This window comes from Poecile atricapillus, chromosome Z, assembly GCF_030490865.1.
Source record: "Poecile atricapillus isolate bPoeAtr1 chromosome Z, bPoeAtr1.hap1, whole genome shotgun sequence".
NCBI classification, from domain to species: Eukaryota; Metazoa; Chordata; class Aves; order Passeriformes; family Paridae; genus Poecile; species Poecile atricapillus.
Window position 1 is genome coordinate 80,580,638 of NC_081289.1, and position 21,360 is coordinate 80,601,997.

At 35.4% G+C, this 21,360-nt stretch overlaps 1 protein-coding gene across 1 annotated transcript in view; it reads left to right on the forward strand.

Annotated features, from left to right (window-relative positions):
- RASA1 (RAS p21 protein activator 1) overlaps positions 1 to 21,360 on the forward strand; it is a 54,322-nt gene that overhangs the window by 31,356 nt on the left and 1,606 nt on the right. The window contains exons 10-24 of the mRNA XM_058826001.1: positions 163 to 283; positions 2,330 to 2,486; positions 4,075 to 4,162; positions 6,331 to 6,408; positions 8,225 to 8,382; positions 8,654 to 8,730; positions 12,140 to 12,312; positions 12,519 to 12,678; positions 12,855 to 12,997; positions 13,728 to 13,843; positions 14,963 to 15,049; positions 17,382 to 17,449; positions 19,111 to 19,199; positions 19,992 to 20,069; positions 21,220 to 21,354. Of these exons, the coding sequence (XP_058681984.1) occupies positions 163 to 283; positions 2,330 to 2,486; positions 4,075 to 4,162; positions 6,331 to 6,408; positions 8,225 to 8,382; positions 8,654 to 8,730; positions 12,140 to 12,312; positions 12,519 to 12,678; positions 12,855 to 12,997; positions 13,728 to 13,843; positions 14,963 to 15,049; positions 17,382 to 17,449; positions 19,111 to 19,199; positions 19,992 to 20,069; positions 21,220 to 21,354 (1,728 nt within the window). The remainder of the gene's footprint in view (positions 1 to 162; positions 284 to 2,329; positions 2,487 to 4,074; positions 4,163 to 6,330; positions 6,409 to 8,224; positions 8,383 to 8,653; positions 8,731 to 12,139; positions 12,313 to 12,518; positions 12,679 to 12,854; positions 12,998 to 13,727; positions 13,844 to 14,962; positions 15,050 to 17,381; positions 17,450 to 19,110; positions 19,200 to 19,991; positions 20,070 to 21,219; positions 21,355 to 21,360) is intronic.

A 21,360-nucleotide genomic window follows, 5' to 3' on the forward strand; every position in this document is an offset into this window, starting at 1 on the left:
AGCAAAGTGTATTGTATGATAAATGGATGCTTTAGTAAAATGTGTGAGAGAACAATAGTAGTGTTAGCATTCAGTAAGGTGATCCTGATCGCAACTTCATAGGATGCATTTTTTAATGGCAATTTCTGAGCTTAAAGTATGTTTTTCTGACATGTTTTCTAGCACCAAGAACAAGTGCTTAATGATACAGTGGATGGAAAAGAAATCTACAATACAATTCGTCGGAAAACAAAGGATGCTTTTTATAAAAATATTGTCAAAAAAGGTTATCTTCTGAAAAAAAGTGAGTTGTGTTTGCCTCTTATTTTTTTTTTGAAGGGAGAGAAATAGCAGATAAGGATCACAGAATCATACAGTATCTTAAATTGGAAGTGAGTCATAAAGATCATGCTCCTCACAGGTCTATGGAATGCTAAACCACATGACTAAGAGCATCATCTAGATGCTCCTTTAAACCCTGACAGGCTGTGAGCATTTCCTGCGTATCCTGTTCCAAGGACCAGCCACCTCCTCACTGAAGAACTTTTTCCTAAGATCTGATCTGAACTTTCCCTGATTCAGCTTGGTTCCATTTCCTCATGCCAGATGTTGGTCACTAGAGAGCAGAGATCAGCACCTCCTAGCTGAATTTAGTGAGTTTACTGGTACTAGAAAGAGCAATATTGAAGTGGGCAAAAGGTTCTAGAAAGTGTGTAAGGAGTATGACAGATCTTTTTCCTTAAGTAGTAGATAAACAGAGCAGTGTGATACATGAATTTACATGCAGCATGAACATTTTGGTTGGCAGTTCTGAAAAAATCAGCACAACTAGGCATCCTTGTCAAAGGTATTCAAAATCATGAAACTATATTTTCATGAAGTGTACTTAATATGGAACTCACTAAGTTCTAGCTGATAGAGGTTTGAGAAAGCTAGAATACTGTAAATCTGTACATTTACTGCAGAGAACAGCTGTTTTAATTTTATTATTCCAAATGAGGTTGTATGTTTTCAATCTTAAATTTAAAATGCAGCCTGCTGTACAAAGGTTATAGTGACTTCTTAGGGTTCTAACACTGACACAACATTACATACAATAAGCACATTAAAAGCTGACAGCTTGACTTATTTCAGTGTAACCTTCAGTATTACCACAAAGCATTTCCATTGAACAAGTCTTTTGAAGTTTTGAGGAAGCTAGTGCCTTGCTGAGTATTATATTTCTACTTTTTGAAAAAATCAACATTAATGGACACAGAAGAACAATATCAATAACAAAATTTCTGCAAATGACAAGAAGGATAAGTTACAGGTGGTTATCTGGATAGTGACCAAAAGCAAGAAAGAAGGTATGAGTTTACATATAGCATAATAAAAAAATTAAAAAATTTCCAAACTACCCCAAACTATATGGTATGAACAGAGCAAGGGAAGCATCTCATTTGTTGAGACAGAGAATGCTTATTCTGAGAGGTGTAGAGTGATGTTGTGAACTAAGGAATGAAATGAGAATGACTTGGAAAAATCAGGTTAAAAGACGCAAATTGGAGTACTGTTGTAGAGAGATGTCCATAGTGTATATGGAATAAATGCAATAAAATCACTTTTCCATCTAGGAGTCGTAGTATAATAAATGAGTGTTACATGTGTATTTTGAAAACAGTGTTGCTACTAGTTTATTGAGGCCCCAGTGGATTTATGATGATTAAAGTATAAAATAAAGGCTGAAAGTTTTTCTAAATAGTACTCTGATTTAAGCATTAATTTGTTGCAGAATGCTCCTAATCCATTGTAATTCAAAGAACTGTTCTCTGCAGCAAGTGGAACCAGCCAGATTCTTACATACGGGTGTGCTTGCAGGTTGATTCTGATTTAAGTTTACGTATATTTCCATTTCTGTTCTTCACCTATATGTTTTAAGGTATTATAATGCAATGTGTTAAACATCAGTCACAGTTTAGGAGTAACTTTCTAATTTCTAGAGTCCATTTCTTAAAAAATATATAATGAATGGGGTCCACACTGTCACTATTTGCCATCTGTGTAAATACAGGTGTAACACTGAGAAGAAATTACTGTTGGGGCAGCTCATATGCACTTGCATAATGCTGTTGAAAGCACTGAAGATGTTTGAAGAACCTTTTGCAACTCTACCTGCATCTGTGAAGAGGATTTGGTTTTAGTCACATGTTATATAAAATAGAATGTGTATACTGATGTTATAACTCAAGTGTGATTATCTGTACATTGCTCTTCTCTTCAGAATTTGACAGAAGCTTTACTGCCCTCTTCTGTTTTCTTAATTTACAAAATTGACGTGTTGGTAACTGTTTCCCTGATTCTTGTACAGGTAAAGGAAAGAGATGGAAAAACTTGTACTTTATATTAGAGGGAAATGATGCCCAGCTTATTTATTTTGAAAGTGAAAAACGAGCCACAAAACCCAAAGGACTAATAGACCTTAGTGTGTGTTCTGTCTATGGAGTACATGACAGTTTATTTGGCAGGTAGGACATCAGCTTTTTGTAATATAAAGAATTTTTGTAAGTTCTAAAAGTTCTACATTGTTTTGATAGGTATTTGAAAGCTAACTTGGTTAGAAGTCTGTCGGTGCTTTCTATTTAAAAATGAGTATTTTTTATTATACTAATTCATGTAAGTAAACATCCTCAGAGATTGTTTTTGCACAATTACTATACTCAGTTACTTACACATCAAATCTTATTTACTGTAATATTTTGATATTCAAAATATGCTGACAACAAGGGATGTGGTTATCAGCAGGAAAGTTGAGAATCAGAAGCCTTTTAGATATTACTAGAAATAAAGAAGAGAGTTTATATATTTTTTTCATTGGTAGTTACAAAAACAACTCCACTGCCCTGTATTATAGTGTTTTATAGAAGAATTGACTACATTTACTTATATAATAAATGATAGAAGTTAGAAATTCTGGTTATCCTAAGGATCTTAATTCATATTTATTGAAAAATTATATATAGTCAACTTCTAGTTATTTTGTGAAAAAACTTAGAGACAGATGTTTAAAATTAGTGGCATGTCTTGATCTGCAAAGACTGATGCTTTGCTCTGTCTGTTTGGGGGTTTTTTAAATATTCATAATAATTTAGAAGAAAACCTCCAACAACTAACTACTGGAATGAGGAGCACAGATACAGATAAAGATTATTAAAAAACATTACTGAAATGTTCCCTATGTAGTTGACAATTAGGCCAAAAGCTTTGGGATATATTGTAATCAATAAATATTCTGTTTTTTTCTCTTAAACGGCTTTTAAGAAACCCTGTGTTGTGGGTTGGAGCAGTTCGGTGCTAGGTGGTGTGTAGGAGGACATGCATGGCTGCAGCAGCTTAGGAGGCTGCTAGTGAGGAGCTGCAGCTGAGACAGAGTTCCTCCTGCACTTCAAGTGTCTGGTAAAAAGCTGCCATTTCCTCAGGAGTACAGTGAAGTCTGTACTTGTGTGGCATTTAAGGTCATAGAGGTTTGTGTCACATACACTCGAATGTTTTGTGTATGATCTAATACACATTTCACTGGTCATGAGAGCTGTGGAGCATGTTCATATAGGGGAGTTCTTAGGTTAATAGTTTCCCGAAAGAAAAATCCTTACTGTATGATTAACTGGTTGTGAAATAATGCTGAACCTCTGCTGCTTTTAAACTGTCTAGGAATAATCCTTGTTGACAAGTTTTTTCAGATAGCTGATTTTTTGCTGTGACTGTAAGCCAGGAGATATGCCTGTTCAGTACACACAGTTCTAAAAATGTGTCAATATTCTGAAGCAGGCTGCATGTACTGTAGCTTTCTTGAAATGACATGATACATTCAAAAACAAAATGCAGTTTTGGAAGATCTGAGAAATCTTGTTGGAGTTCTTCCTGTTTCCATGCGATGGTAATATGTAGATCAACAAAAATTGATGCAGTTGTTCAGTGCACCTTACAGACAGCAGAACAAACAGCAGAAAACTGTTAGTTCAGTGTAAACTTTGTTTTGGCACAGATGTAGTAAAGGTGTCTGTTAACATGTGAAGATTAATTAAACTTAATTTTTGTTGTTTTTTATTTTTTAAGGCCAAACTGTTTTCAGATAGTAGTTCAGCACTTTAGTGAAGAGCATTACATCTTTTACTTTGCAGGCGAAACTCCAGAACAAGCGCAGGTGAGAGCTTTTATTTGCTAAATGTAAAAACAGTAACTTTTTATCTTGTGGTGTTCAGCGATGTTGCCCTTCTGAAACAGGAAGCAAATGTATCACAAATATTTATTACTTATATAGTAGTTTAGTAGTTACATATTTTAGTAGTTGTATAGCAGGTGTTAAAATGGACTAGTAGCAGATCTCTGAGGGGAAAGGTAATACAGCACCTGTATTACCTGTTCTTCAGAGTTTCAGTTTTGACAAATTCCAGTCAGGTCCCATGCACAGAACTTCCATTATTTTCTGTTTCTGGAGAACATACATGTTTTTTGACATAGTTCAGTTCAGAAGAAAAAATTTACTCTCCAGGTATTTTCCATGTTACAAAACACAGCATAGTAAGTGAAAATTTTACTTCAGAGTGAAATAAATTAAGTGCTAATGCATGTATGTGTGCCCAGCAACCAAAGTGCATTGAACTGCCTGTTCCAGTTATTTACTGTGTATATAAACTGGTAGTCATGCATAGTCTTTGGCCCTGATGGTGCACAGTTCTGGCTTTATATGGTATCTTCAGTTGCTACCTGTCTTAACAGTTGTGTGCACTGATTAAGAATTGTGGGATAGAAGCCTATTTCTGGGAAGTTATTTTGCTAGCAGATTGTATCTAAAATGGCACAGAGTTCATGTTTATTAAGTTTTAATCTCTGCAAATTCACAGCTCTGATGTATATGCTGCATTAGAAGTTAAGCTTTGCAGTTTGAGGTTATTTGGGTGGAATTGAAGCATTTTAGAGCATTCATAACAGACTGTATTCACCAGAGCAAGAAGTCTGTATAAATATAGTAATTTTTCATGTGCTGTATATGAAGGAAAGCACAGATTTTCTTGTTAAATTAATGCAAGTTGTTAAATTTGGAGAGATGGCATAAGAATGATGTAGTGACATTTGTCATACAACTGTCAGTGTACTGTCACTTATATATATGTCAGTTTATATATATGTATGTATGTCAGTGCATATATATACATGTCAGTGCTATATTGTAATTGAGAATATATAAATTAAATTCCATGCTTCTTAATTAATCTTTGTCATATCTGTAAAATCTTTTGTTTTCTAAAAAGTAAAAGAATTCAGAATGTGTAGAAGATAGAATACCCTGTTTTGTTTCCTGAATATTTGGTTAAATTTGTTTTTGGTTTTGAAACTGCTTAACAAGCTATTCACTGCGTTTATACAGAGCACTGTTGTTTCAGGTTTCTTTATAGTATGGCTTTGGGTCAGAAAAGTCTACAAATATTTCTCTTTTGAGAAAACTCAGCTTTCTTTACTTTCTAGCATTTCATAGAAAAATAAAAACTTGGTGGGGTTTAGCTGAAAGCTTTTCCGTAGAAGGAGGTCAAGCTGAAGCCAAACTCACATCGGAGAATAAGTGCAGTATATATTCCTGTATTTTCAAAATGTGGAGGATATTGTGAATAATGGTTGAAGTAGTATTGTGGGAGTTTTCATGACATTGTTAAATTATACTTAGAGAGTACATGGCATATCTTTGAGATACTGACTGAAGAGAAGACTTGCTCAAAACCTAAATTTTGTGCTTTGCAAGAAATGTACAGAGTTTAATGGTAAAAGTAGTCTCCATTCTCCAGTAACTAGAGAATGAGGCTGTACTATATCTTCCACCTTCCAAAGACAAGCTGGAGAATATTGAATATATGTGCTATGTTTCTCTGTTAATTGTTCAGTTCTTGTTCGAAGTATACAGTGTTACAACTGCCATACAGGAGTACTGGAGAGAATAATCAGACCAGTTTGGCTTGTTGAATGTAATTTTCTCAGAAGTAAACAAGTTTTATTTAATTTTATAAACAATTTGCAATTTCTTGTAGTACTGCTACACTGGAAAATTGGCAAAGGCCACACTGTATATCCATTAGTAATGCTTGATAATTCTAAAAGAGAAAATGGTTCAGATTTGCAAATTTTTTATGAGGTTTTGCTTAGTAAAGATAATAAATTGGCTTTAATATTCAGAGTTTTATACTGTGGAATTACAGAAAACTTAGGTTTTGCCAACCTAAAGTGAAAATTCAGCTACTTTTTGCAGAACAGGTCCGTTCCACTGCAAGAAGCTGTATCTGACTTTGTTTCATTACATTCTTCTGCATCCTTCTCTCTTAGGACTGGATGAAAGCTCTGCAGGTGTTTTGCAGTTTAAGAAAAACCAGTCCAGGAACATCAAATAAACGTCTGCGACAGGTGAAGCTGATATTGTGGGGTTGGAGGTGCATATGAGGAAGGAGTATTTTGTCTCCTCTGTGTAAAATGATATTCATAGATCTCAGAATTTTCCTTTCAACAGTAGCAAATCCTGAATAAAAGTCTAAAGATGTCAGCAGCTTTTCCAATATGACTGTCCTGGTTTAGGGGAAATTTGGGAGAAAACCTCCAAATGGGGTCCCTCCAGAAAGCAAATTCAAGCAGCCCCTGCCTCCGTTGGTTCAGAAAAAGATTTCCTTAGAGAAAAGTGTTTTTTTTAAAAAAACTGTTTATTTAACAGAAATTGAATGACATTAAACAATAGAACTTCTTGCTGTTTGATGAAATGGCAAATCCAGAAAAGTCCTTGTCATGGGGTGTAGCTCAGCTCTCTCAGGTATCAGTCCCTCTGGCACTGGAAAGTGCCGAGGCCCAGGCCCCAGTGGGCCGCAAGTGTGAGCTCCTGGGGTTTGTCTGAGTTTTCACCCAGAGTAGGTTTGAACAGATCTAAGGAAAAAGTTAAAAAACAGTCCAGGGAAATACTCTGCCTCAGCTAGCTAAAAATTGACTAAAAGCAAAGGAGAGCTCTGTCCCGCTGTCTGTCTGTGCTGCAGACAACACCGTCCAGGAGCAGGATGCAGGGCAGTGAGGGCTCTTTCTGAACACAAAACTGCGGCTTCTTCTTCCTCCACTTTGCTCTCAGAGCTAGTCTTAAAGGTGCAGAACTTAATGTGTAATACAAACAAGATGATTGGGGATACAAGCATCACAAAGTCACCCCATGACAGTGCCTTACATGGCAAACTTTAAAAATTTATATGACATGTAAACAGAAAATTCTGTAAAAATTTATATGACACATACATAAAATACTCATTACTTAAGTCTTATTTACATATAAATACATGTTATTTAACATGTATTTGTTACATAAAGTGATACTCATTTTATGTAACAAATACATGCTGAGCCATGCTTGTGTCTTAATTTCTCTTGGCCTCTTGAAAGTGCCATATATGCCAGAATTTCTTGAGAGAGAGAGGGCAGTCAGTCTTAAATGGCAATGACTGTAATTATTGGAGAATAACAGGGAAATACTTCAAGAATTCCTAATATGATTTAATCTTAGGAATGTTGAATGTACTTATTTGTTACAGGCAATAGAGAAGGGAATAAAATGGTGATTAAAAAGTAATAAACCACAACTGTTTGCTTGTGAACATTAAAGAAGTTCGGATACTTCTGAATAAGTGAACTAAATTAGGTGAATTTACAGATAAAGTGACAAGTGGAAGTGGGAGCTTCAGGGTGCAAAAGCTAAGCAAAAAGGGTATTATTTTCTTCAAAAAGCAAAGAAAGTGCTTATCTACATAAAAGAATACAATGTAGTTGTTGCACAAGCGAATTTTACATAATCTGTTAGGAAAGCACCAAACAATAAACCACTGTATTTGGCATTGTTAATGGCTCTTACTCAAAGTGTCAGTTTTCCATTTCAGTAAAATTTTCTGTGTCTGGAAAAGTTGTTATTTGCAAATCGTAATGCCTCAAAAATATTCTAAAATAAAAACCCAAGATGTCTTAAAAACATGGGTCTGGATATCTGTTTTCAGTAATTGAGTTACTCTTACTTGTTCCTTGTGCTTCTTAAAATGTTCCAATACCTTTGGTCTTTGCTCTTCTAATAAGGAGTTTTCACATTGACATTATTCAGTATTCACATATTGACATTAAGCCTCTGCATAAAGGATTGAAAATAATTCATTCATGTGCTTTGTATTTTAGCAGCAAAAAATAAATAGTTTATTTTTTTCAGGTCAGCAGTCTCATTTTGCATGTAGAAGAAGCTCATACACTCCCAGTAAAGCATTTTACAAATCCTTATTGCAACATCTACCTGAACAGTGTCCAGGTAGCAAAAACACACATCAGGGAAGGACAGAACCCTGTGTGGTCTGAAGAATTTGTCTTTGAGTAAGTCTTAATTATCTTGAATTAGTGAATTTCACTTTTAATTTATTATTACACTGGTTTATTGTTTTACAGTATTTTAAAAAATACTATATATGTGTTCATACAGCAGCAGCCTTTCAGACAAATTCTGCATGGGCAGAACTTTCTGTAGGCACCTATTTTGCTAATATAAGTGGCTGATAATGGAAACTGGGGATCGAAATGCAATTAGGAAAAGCTTAAATGCCAGCCATATATAGTATTAATTGAGGCTCTCTGTCTTTTCTCCTAGTGATCTTTCATCTGATATTAATAGATTTGAGATAAGTCTTAGTAACAAAACAAAGAAAAGTAAAGATCCAGATATATGTAAGTATTTTTCTGTAAAAGATGCTTATACATTACAGCAATGGATACTTTGTGTGGTTATCGTTTCTTTTGTCAAGGATTGTCACAAGAGAATTAAGTAGGTTTTTAGGTTCACCATACTGCCTATGTGTTTTTGATGTCTGGTACTGGCTTTTCATTAATGTTTTTATGATGAGAACTTCCACTGATTTTAGCCATGAAGTGCACTATAGTCCAGTCCTGTATGTCTGACATAGCTCTGCTCTATGGTAACTATTGCTAGACAATGTCTGTGCTTATCAAAAAGCAAGAGCAAAGAGAAATTTTCTATTTAAGTGATTTCTATAGAAATTTTATATATTAGCAGTATATCTGCTCCATAAAATGTTAAGTTCCACAGAGTCTGACTGCATGGAATTTCTTTTCAGGTATTTGTTTGCTTCCAGTGACATAGGGAAAGGTGTAGTTCTTTATTAAAAAAATAATCTTGGCAATCTCTGAAGAAAATTACCCTTTTTCTTTTCTTTCCATTACCTCAGTATCACTTTGAATGGGAAAGGATCTGTATTTTTCTTCTCATATTAGCCAGACAGGTGCTTCTTTAATGTGGTTTTCTCTTCCAGCAAATCAACAGTAAGTGCTAATTTATTGATTTCTGGTTTTCTGGGTTTTATTAAGATCTGTTAGGAAACCTTAGCCAAAATAGATATTTACAACTCATTTTGAATGGTCTTGCCAGAACCTGATTCAATTTCAGATCTTTCTTCTCCTCTCACTAGAAAAGTTTCTGCATGGCAGGAGGTATAGATTCTCTGTGACAGATTAAAGGCCTATAATTGCTATTGTGACCTTGGTCTTGAATTCATTTGACCTGAAAACCTGATTATCTATCTACACCAAAGCCTTAGGAAAAGAATCTTAAATGAGTAATTCTTGAGTGGGATACTTAAGTAGCTACTTTGAAGGTTTCTTCCTCTCTGTCCAGATTAAGGAGATGCTGGTAGTTTTGTGCATTCAGGTAATGAAGTCTTCCTGTTCTTGGTTAGGGGCAGGATTGGCTGAATTTCTTTACTGCAGTTAACTACACTCTTACAGCATAAGCACAGTCCAGCAAAACTCTTTAATTTTGACATAAAGATTACACTAAATCAACTTGAATGAACATAGACCCCTGCTTACATCCCCAGCTCTGTGAAGTATGTGAAGTTCGCTAGGGGAAAATGAGCTAAACCACATCTTCTCTGACATCTGTTGTGTTGCACTGCCAGAATAAACCTGTAACCCTTCAAAAGCAAGACAGCCGGTTCCTTTCTTTAACCAACCATCTTTCCTTTTCAGCCACAGATGTTACCTGTGGAATGCTATGAAGTGGCAGTCCTGTACAGCTGATTATATTAATCTTGCCAGTTATTAATTGAGTTAACTTATATTTTCTGCTTCCTTCCATGTAATGCAGGTTGAAGGTCGAAAATTTGTTGGATTCACTGCTTTGTTTCTTTCATTGTAACATACAGAACTTAAATACCAAAATGATACATAAATGAAGGCTACCTTTTCAGTATGTAAAAATATTTCCTGAGTTTTCAGGTCTTTACATTGATGTTTGCCTATTATGAATGTTCCATAGCTACTTTAGAGTTTTTTTAAGTATTCCAGATAGTCAGAAATTATACTAAAGAGTTCAACATCAGTTCTATTCACTATTCTAACTGTAAATTGCATAAGGACATACTCAAATAAATATATAATATGGCTTGAAAAATCCAAAATCCTAAAATTTATTAGTAGATTTCCATCTGCTACTATTGACAGTTGAATTAGTAGGTCTTAAAGGACAACACCACGAAGTGTTAAACTGGAGTGGAGATTCTGGTTTAGGTTTGCACTATGGTGATTAATTTCAAATTGATTCATGTTGAGTGAAGTCTCTTACACTAGTTCAATGTAACATTATGAACAGGAAAAAAGACTTATTACTTTAAAGTAATTTAATATAAATTAAGTTAACAACTATTTTGCAGACTTTGCAACTTCTACAGATATTTGGTATGATTTTTTTTTAAAATCTAAGTCAAGTCTTATTATAGCTATGAAGTGCTACTATAACCACAGGGAAAAACTAAATCATCGCTTTATGCTAGGTCCTGTATTTCATTCAGCATTCCTCTCACTGTAGTACACGTGCCTTACATGTGCAAGTAAATAAGAAGAAAAGCACATTACTTAGTTGTGGACACTGAGCTTTGATGCCAGGGAGAAGTACGCAAGGAAAGTCAATTTATTGCATAGTCTAATGACATTCCATCCATAGTGGTGATAAATAGCAGGTGGTGATGGATTGTTTCTCATGCTGTTTGACTGATGTAAATGCATTTACTTTTATCAGTTCATCAACTCCGAAGAATATGAAATAGGCAGCAGGATTGTCCTGAATGAGGCATTATGAATATGATCTTTTTCTGTTCCAGTATCAAATTATATCCTGCTATGTATTGCAACACTGGGACAGTGAAAATCTGCTGGAACTGTTGACAATTTCTGCAAGGCAGATTGGTATATTGGCTTTGCAGAAATGTAAAAAAAAAAAAAAATCTCTTGGTTTTATGGGCTTTTTTGTTTTTCATGTGAGGAAAGTAAAAGCAAATATCTTTGTCATAGAAAGAGGGTGTTTGACCAAGAGGTGCAGACTGACAGGCTAAGTGTTAAACTAATTGTGGACTCCTCTTGGAGCGTGGTGGGTGTTTCACAGGCAGTGTTGCCTCTGAAAGTGCCTGGGGCCTTCTTTGTGGAAAATAACCCTCAACTCAGGAGCACATGTTCCTGCTCTGGATGGGCAGGTCATTGCTTGGCAATTTCAGTGTGCCATCATCACCTGTTAATGATTTGGCTATTCTTGGGCTTTCATTATCTAGTCAGCAAGTGCCTGGAAGCACTTTTTAACCTAATACACATAAACTGTTACTTAGACTGAAGTTATTATAAAAGTAATACGTATGTCAGTGTTTGGGAATACCATAGGAACGCTTTAGTAATAAATAGGAGCAGACCCTGATGGTGGTGTCAGCCCAAGGCTGGAAAGGGAGTAGTGAATTCTAAAGATTTAACCTGTTTCTGAGTGCTACCCTGTTTTACCTACTTACATGGGTGTTACAAGGAAAGCCATGTCAATATTCATGTGGCATTTTTGACTTTATTTGTATACATTCTTTATAGATTGTCATATATTTCTTCTTCAGTTTACAGGACACTGTTAAGCCATTGTAGAGAGAATTAATCCATTAATAGATTGATGAAAATTTTTTTGTTTACTCTTGCTTGTATTTTTTTCCTGAAATAAGATTATGTGCTGAAAATAGAATGATTTTTTTGTTCAGTAGTTGCACTGTTTGGTGGATATAATGTTTTATATGAACAATGCTTTTTTTTTAAGTGTTTATGCGTTGCCAATTAAGCCGATTACAAAAAGGACATGCAACGGATGAATGGTTTCAACTCAGTTCCCATGTACCATTAAAGGGTATTGAGCCAGGATCTTTGCGTGTTCGAGCACGATATTCCATGGAGAAGATCATGCCAGAAGAAGAGTACAATGAGTTTAAAGAGGTATGAATTAAGTTAAACCATCCATGGTTTATTTGTCAAAACTAATTATTTTCATTGGTTGAGAGGGATCTCAGCAACACTAGTTGATGTAATCAAATAATATTTTTGAGTGACAGCTATATATATAGATATATAATATCGTATTTTTCAAAGGTGTTACATGTAAGGAGAAGCTTCTGAATGTTTTAAAATTGTTTTTCTTTCAGCTTATACTCCAGAAAGAACTTCATGTAGTCTATGCCTTATCACATGTTTGTGGACAGGATAGAACACTGTTGGCTGGCATTTTACTGAAGATTTTTCTTCATGAAAAGCTTGAATCCTTGTTGTTACGAACACTAAATGACAGGGAGATAAGCATGGAAGGTACTACACTAAATCACACAAATTTACTGGAATTCTGGGCAGGTGGGGAGGAAAGGGTTCTGGTGCTATCTTTTTTTCCTCCTCCTTCAGTTGCAGTTTTTATGTCAAAGAGTAACCATGTTCTTCCTCTCTTCCTGATGTCTCCTTTCCTCAGTTTTTCCAATTTCTTTTTTCAGATGAAGCTACTACCTTGTTCCGTGCCACCACTTTAGCAAGCACACTTATGGAGCAGTATATGAAAGCCACAGCAACAAGTTTTGTTCATCACGCGCTAAAGGACTCCATATTAAAGATAATGGAGAGCAAGCAGTCCTGTGAGGTGATACCTTAAACTGTGTTTTTAAACATTTTGGTTTGTTGACACAGTAATCATTGGTTGTTAAGTGTTGTTTACATTAAATATTACTTGTAGAGACATTTAGTAGTTTCTTAGAACTAGACTTTGTTTAATTTAGAAATACAGGAACAGAATTCATTAAGAGATTTTTTTATGTATTTTTCCTGGATTTTGGCTTCAAACATTATTCACAGCAGAACTTACTAAGTTTTTTATTCAAAATTTCTTTAAATTATTTAGCAGGCATTCTAGTGGCTGTTAGTGAAGGTTCTAATCTAGGTAACTTGTTACACTGAAGGTATTGTAGAAGTTAAGGTCTGAACTTCTGTTTTAATTGTAAAATTCCTTATCCTGAATGGTTGTTGCTGATCTTGAAATTCTTTTGAAAATGACTCCCCTAACTCCTGTGTTTCACTTCAACTTCATTGTGGAAAAGATGGGAGTCATCAGAAATTTGGACTGAGAGAGACAAAAAAGTCACACAGATGAAATGTGAATATCCAAGCTCATAAAAGCTAGATATATATATTAGAAGTTAAAACTGTTATTTCACATTTCCTGACAAGCCACTGAGACATTCTTGAGTTTTGTAAGATACTTGTACAGCAGCAGAATACTTAATTTTCTTCGAAATAGTACTCCATGTGTAATATTCAGAAACTATATATATAGTTCTAGATAGAAGAAGAAACCAAATCTTTCTCTGTTTTAGTTAAATCCCTCGAAGTTAGAAAAAAATGAAGATGTAAACACTAATTTGGCACATCTACTCAGTATACTTTCAGAACTGGTGGAGAAGATATTCATGGCTGCAGAGATACTGCCCCCGTAAGTTTGCACTTGACTTTCCCATTTCCATGAATTACATTGTACTTTAAAATGATGTTCTTACTGGTTTATCTTAGTGTTGCTGTATAGACACAGAGGAAAATAGATAGGGGGAAAATAACACTTCTAGAAATTAATAGTGTTTTACAAAAGCCTCTAGCTGGCACATTTGGTTTTATTTAAAGGAGGAGCTGCTAGACTCAAGAGATCAGGGACAAAATAGTAATAAAATAATCAATCTCATATTTTTACAAAAAGGTAGAAGACAGTCGTAGTTAGCAGACATGTATTTGTCAGTATTTCTCCTTTGAGAAAGAGATGGAATTATTAACAACATACTACAGGTAGGTAGTAATAGTGATACCATGCCATGCCTGTTTTCGTCTGCTAGGGAAATGCAGTCTGTTTTTTCCCCACTTCTTTCAGTTGATAAAGTAACTTGTTTTCATACCTCAGATTTGAATCATAAAATAAAAAGTGGATAGTGCAGTTTCCTTTCATAGTGTCATTAGCTTTTGAAGTATATGAAACTCTTAATTTGATTCATTGGAGTGGCATGGAATTTTCTTTTGTGTTCATGCTGGCAAGATTAGCATTGAAAATTGCAGTTCAGTATATGAAGCAGTGATCAAAATTTTCTGAAATACACCACAAATGTTCTTTTGGTTTTTTAATCGGGAGAGGACTATTGCTGTGTTGCTTAACTTTTTTAGCTTTTTTCACTGTGCGTCATGTATGGAAAGAATAGATTTTGTTTAGTTAAGAGAAAAATTGAAAGATGAATCAACCGTCAAAAAGGTCTTTTTTTCAAAAAGGGAATACTTCAGGAAACAATTGCAAAACATTTAATACTCATATGAATGATCACAGAATTGCACAGAATGGGTTTTCCTTATCATGTATAAATTTACTTTTTAAAACAAATTTGTAAAATAGAATTTTTATAAATTTGCTAACTTTAACTGAGAGTTAATGTATAAATTTAAGATTTGTCTAAATTATTAGTATTTTTATATTAATTATTTTGCATCAAGTAGGAGGTTGGTCTACATCCTTTCTGAACAGCTTTTTTTATTCTGTAAGTTTAATGCAATGAATAATTAGCTACTGTTTCTGCAGGACATTGAGGTATATTTATGGGTGCCTACAGAAGTCTGTTCAAAACAAATGGCCAGCTAATACTACCATGAGAACCAGAGTTGTTAGGTACGTTACTCATCAACCTTATTCTGGAAATATTTCTTTCTAGCCTTGTTGAAGACATAACTTCAGTGTGCTTATCTGTTTCTTTCAATGATAAAACTGTATGAACTTACACAGGTTACTGCAGTGTTTAAGATATTTATGATGATGAAGCACAGTGTCCCAGTAAAAGATAGAGCTTGCTGGATGATTGGTCTTAGAGCGTTGCCAGAATAAAATGATGTAGTGTAGAGGTCAGTATAGTTTTACTTAATGGTTGTAGCTTTGAATTTACAGTACTACAGCCCAATGATGTTGAAATATTCTGGAGCTCCTCTGAAAATGTTGCTGGAGGTTACAGAACCTGTCTCTTCTGAATGCACACCAGGCACCAAAACTCCAATCTAACTGTTCAACAAATAATCTAATTATTAAACCAGGGCAATACAAAAGTTCTTTTTTTCTGTTCATTGCTAGGGCAGGTCAAACAAAAATGTTACACAAAGCTGCCATCTTGATACTTTTTCTAAATGTGTCAGGGATTTTAAAGATACCAGAGCCACAGCTTTCCTTTTTGTGGTGTCAGGCAGTTGTATGGTTAGCAGAGGTTAATCTCCCACGCATTAAATCATCTTTCAGAGCTTTTGTCTTTGGCTTGTATTTATCATTTTGACACCAGAAGCCTTATGAATGTTTCATACTGTGAAACGGCATTGCCTTCAAATGGAGACTGCTCCCATCTGAGAGCTCCTTTTACTCTGAGGGGCTAAGCTGCCAGAGGGCACTAAAGGTCAGTAGTGAATTCTGTATCTCTGGCTGTTCCTCTCCAGCTCCAAAGAGAACCATGTGGCTTTCCTTAGTGGACACACAGCTCACTTTGAGTTTTCCCAGTGGTCTCCACTGGATGCTAAAAACATTTATCACTTGCTTTTGTGGTGTTCCATTTTCACAAGTGGATACTTGAGATTTCTCTCTGGAGTGACTTCACAGCCTTCCGTGATGCTTATTACTTTTCATTGCACTGTTACTGGTTTAAAAATTATTTACTATTCAGAGCAGATGCACAGTTTTTTGATATTTGGGTATCTTCTCCATCATGACAATCAGAATGTGCTACCATTTCTCTCTGGTTTAAAAGTCCCATATAGATACTTGCTCATTCCTGATCTAGGTGGGTTGACAAAGATAAGGAGCTTCAGATCTTCCCTATCAGCAGGGTCTCTGCTACATGTGTACCTTGTTGGTCTTCAAAGTTGGGCACTTCAAAAGAGTGATTGGTGTATGTCCCAAGACTCCAAAATTAATTATTGACTCATAGCTTTGCATTCTTACCACAGAAGGTATTTTAGCTTAAGGTCTGTTTTTTTACCAGCCCATAACCTGTGTATCTTACAGAGATAAGATCCATCTATAACAGAACATAGTAGGTGTTTTGGACTTAAAAAAGGTGCATCAACCTCACTACTGTTTGTCACTTTAAAGAAATGCGGGCATTTCCCTAACTGTGTACTTTACAACAGGCAAGGTTCCTTTCCTCCTGTCATTAGGAATCAAGCTCTGGTATTGCTGTGGTGAAATCCAGCCTGCTGGTGGTGTCCAAGGACAAAATTAGATGTTTTTGATGGATTTAATTGGTCTGTATGTCACTTCATTGTACAGCAATTAGCTGAAGTTGAGGTTAACCTGAGTGATGATTTTTACCTCCGGCATTAACACGAAGACAGATTTTTCTCATGCTGCTGAAGCCTGTTCTGGGTTCCTGTAGAATGAATTCCTAGTTCTGCAGTAAGAACACAGGACTCTTTTTCCAGCTTATAAAATGGCAGCAATTCTTTCATGGTGGAAAGTAGCAGATCCCTTATTTTTCTACTGAAGTGTACTATCATCAGGATAATGGATCAGCTGAAGCTGACCTAAAGTTGTGTTCTGCCAAGAGAGGTATTTTTGCCCATCCACTGCTGTGCTCCAGCTTACAGTGGCTTGGGAAAGTGGGTGGCTGTGGGATGGATGACTTGAATAGGAGATAGTGGAGAATCCCAGGTCAGAGACCAAGGGCAGCTTGTTTTTGAGGCAAGCATGGTCTGGGATTGGCTTCATTATAACTTGGCAATTAATTTCTTCCTACATGATTTCAACAGTTCATCTTTATTGGGAAGTCAATGTGCCTCTTCTTTCAGATTTCACTGCAGTTCATAGAATCATAGCATGATGATCTTAATATTTTTACAGTGCAAAGGCTAGTTTATTGGTGTTTGTCTCAGCAAGATCCCACATTAACTTTATTCCTGAAATATTATGTAATTTTACATTAATCTTCTAATGGTTTTGAACAAAACACAATTTTATTTCATTTCAGTGGTTTTGTTTTTCTTCGACTGATTTGTCCTGCTATCCTGAACCCACGGATGTTTAATATCATCTCAGGTGACTATGTGCTTCAGATCAAATCTGTACTTTATGCAACAGGAGACATTAAATCACTGTAGTATCTATTGTAACAAAATAGGAAGTTTTTTTGAATGCTGTTTCAAGTCAAGTTATCCACCTAATCTGGCTGACTTCGCCTTAGGATACATATACTTTTCACCCTCAAAGGCTTGATTGCGGATATCCCCAGTGTAATTATAAAGTCCAAAAAGACATCCATTGTGATATTTAATAATAAAATCTGAGTCATGTCTCACATGGTTAAATGTATTTTAGCAGTGTGAAAACTTCAATTATGGGAGCTTCAGATGTCGCTTTCAATACAGAGCAATGCCAGAATTAATAGTTGAAGACAGTTGAAGACATTTCAGAGTGAAGACTCTGAAATGTACAAGATTCATAAAGTTAGTATGTGCCTACAAAGCTTGGAATACATTTGTGCACCTAGAAAATGATTCTTGAAAATTTGTTTCGAATGTCCTACTTAGATGGCTTCCAGCCACTAGAATGGTGTTTAGACTCATTACAGTTGATCTTAGATATAGAATCTTAAAGATGAGAGAGGGATGGCCTACGGAAAGGATGAGAAATAGGAAACATAGGGTAAAATAAAAAAATCTGATTCAGGAAATCTTTTCTTTATTCAAAGATAGTTTTTAAGACAGTGTGGCATGTTTTCTACCATCAGTCTTTAAACTTTACTAAATGAGGATTGTGTCAAATGAAGTTCTTTCTCTCACACAGTAATCATTTCTGTACGTGCTTTGGAGAAAGCATTTGAGAAACATGGCCTGGAACAAATGATAATTTCTTTGGCATTTTATTATCTTTGGACAGTTTGCTAGTTAGGTACCTCCTAACTTGGGTTGCACTGTGACTGCAGGTATAAAAAAAACTACTTAGAAATTGGAGTAATGCCTTTTGAGCTTGTCCATTACAATCCTGCTGAGTTACCTTGAGCTAGTATTCTTGACTACTGTTAAGAGAAATTTACAGGCCATATAACTCTAAAACCCTGTCAGTGGAATGCTTTCAAACAGGCCATTTACCTTAACTGGAGAGAAAATTAATTTTGCAGGATACTGCTGGGTAATATCACTTCTTGGAAAAGGAAGTTCTTACTGACTTAAGTGGTTAATGTGAAGTGTTTATAGTCACATTGATTACAGACTAGAGTTTCATTGAAATATAGGCCACAATTGCATGTAACATTCACTCTGTTTTCCTGCTGCCAGTAACTTAAAAGTAAAACTTGTCAGTGCCCACTTACTTGGATATAAACAGAAAAGGAAAATGTAAAGTTTCTTCTTTTTTTTTTTAATTTCAAAGGTAAATGTTTTAACAAGTAATTCTCCTTTCAGCAAAATTCCAGTTTTCAGCAAATGGTTATTTCACTTAACTCTTAATAACACTTATTTATTTTGCCTTCTTTTTCTCTGTGCTACTATTACAGAAAATAAGATGATCAGATTAACATGGCTTTTGGATATTACAAAAGCAATATATTTTACTTTACCAAGTGACATCTTTCACATGCAGTTATTTTTTATTAAAAAAGAATCTATGAGAATATGAATGGGAAAAGAATTTTTTTTCATGTGACTGCTGTTAATTTTAAATGTAATGGTCAGTGACTCTCTACTTTGCATTCCTGCCAGATTCTCCTTCTCCCACTGCTGCAAGAACACTGACGCTGGTCGCCAAGTCTGTGCAGAATTTAGCAAATTTGGTTGAATTTGGAGCTAAGGTGAATGTAATTGTACATACAGATAACCCAGAACTGTGTTTCCAGTACACTTTTCATATGTTCCTGTTCAATGCATGCAAAAAATTTGTTGCTATTTTCTCATGCAGAATGTATGACTTTCTCTTCCTCCATGTGAACCCTGCATTTAGATTGGTGTTTTCTGTGCTGGAGCACTTAGAAGTTCTCCTGTTTATACTACCATATTGCTAGACATAATGAAAGCTGTAAGTCAAGTGTGCCTATTGCACTAATAAGCCCAAGCTTTCAATAAAGTTTCTATTAAAACACGAAGAGAATGCCAGCAGTGACTGGTCTCAGTTTCCAGGCTAAAACATTGCTAAAAATAAATCTGTTGATTTGAGCATAATTAACATGACTTCTGGCTGGCATGAGAAAGTTGTTTCTTTGACACAAAGAACTTGGAATGTAAGAGTTAATGACATAACAGGAAAGAAAGCACTTGTTCCTGATGATGCTTCTGAATACAGAGCATCTGTTCACTGCAAACAGGTATTGAGAGATGCTCACCTTGATGCAAATTTGTATCTGTATGCATAAGAAAAATTATGAATCACAGGTTCTCAATCTTCTGAAAACAAGAAAATACCAAATTCTGTAGCCTTTTGACTGGCTGCACACCAGTCATTAGAAATACATTTGGAAAAAAGATAACATTATTCCAATTTACATACTCGCTTTGCAATGTCATTTGGCTGACTGCACTGTGTTCACCTCAGATGTGACAATTATCTTGGCACTGATTTGTTAATGAATACTTTTTAAAATTACTAGGAGCCATATATGGAAGGGGTAAATCCATTCATCAAGAGCAACAAACATCGCATGATCATGTTCTTGGATGAACTTGGGGTAAGTCATTTAAAGAAAAATTTGCTGAAGTTACATAGCAGAACTGCAGATGAAAATTTCTTCCACATCTTACTAACTAGCTCAGCAATGTACCAGCTCTCACGTAATTTTGAATGCTTTTATCTGAGTACATTTCTTTTAATACTTAAAAATTGCTGGTCTGTCATATGGAATTAAAACCATAAGACTTTATAGATTTAGTGCCTCCATAAATGTGAGAAGCAGCAGCAGATTCTATAACTACGAGATTAGAAATTTGGGGTAAAAAATACAAACCTTTCAAAAACATGTTCTTAAACCATAACTTTTTATATATAACTTGTCACATGGTTTGGACCAGAGACTGAAATGAATTTTTCTTTAAAAACTATTAGGTTGAGTTTCAGTTAGCACTGGCAAAAGCTTTACAGCATGCATTCTACATATTGTAGTTTGAAAGTGAACTGCTGTCACTGTGTCCTTTTGAAGTACGTGGTAGCTGTAACAGGAGTCAGGTCATCATGTTTTATATATACGTATTTTAAATCCAAGAATTCATTTTAAAAAGTGAGATGAAAAAATATGTGCTAAGCATCCTGAATTAATCCTTCAGAAGTGACCTAGAAGACATCTCAGAATACTTAATTAGTGTGGCATTTGAGTAGGTTCCAGGTATTATCCTTTCCGGATTAAATCCCAACTTCTGCATATGATGATACATCAATTTTAAGTTACAGATTTTACATGAGGTCTCTGATAACTGTTGGTTTGAAAATACCTGTTGGTTTATTCTACTGTTTTAATTGCAGCATTACTGATTTATCATCAGATTAATGAGTTACTTGATAGGTAACAGCAGATCTTGCTGAATTTTGTTGCTCTTCTCTCATTTTGATTAAAAAAAGCTCCTAATGGATGGATTTCCCCTTCATTCAGAGGGTTTGAGTCTCCACATGCTGTAGGTTTCTGGTCAGCTCAAAGGCAGAGCAATACCAGATCTTGTAGTAAGAATCTTCCTAGCACTACAAATTGCAGTATACTCACAAAATACATGCATCTGAAGAGGAGTAAAAAACCAGAATTCATAATAGAAGGATGGACTGAAGGTTTAGCTGGAAAGACCAAAAGTGGTCTTGGCACCCTACATCTGCTGTCTTCTATTTTGTTGAAGAATGTTCCTGAGCTTCCAGACACTGCAGAGCACTCCCGAACTGACCTTTCCCGTGACCTGGCAGCCTTGCACGAGATCTGTGTAGCACACTCAGATGAGCTCCGGACGCTCAGCAACGAGCGCGGGGTGATGCAGGTGAGT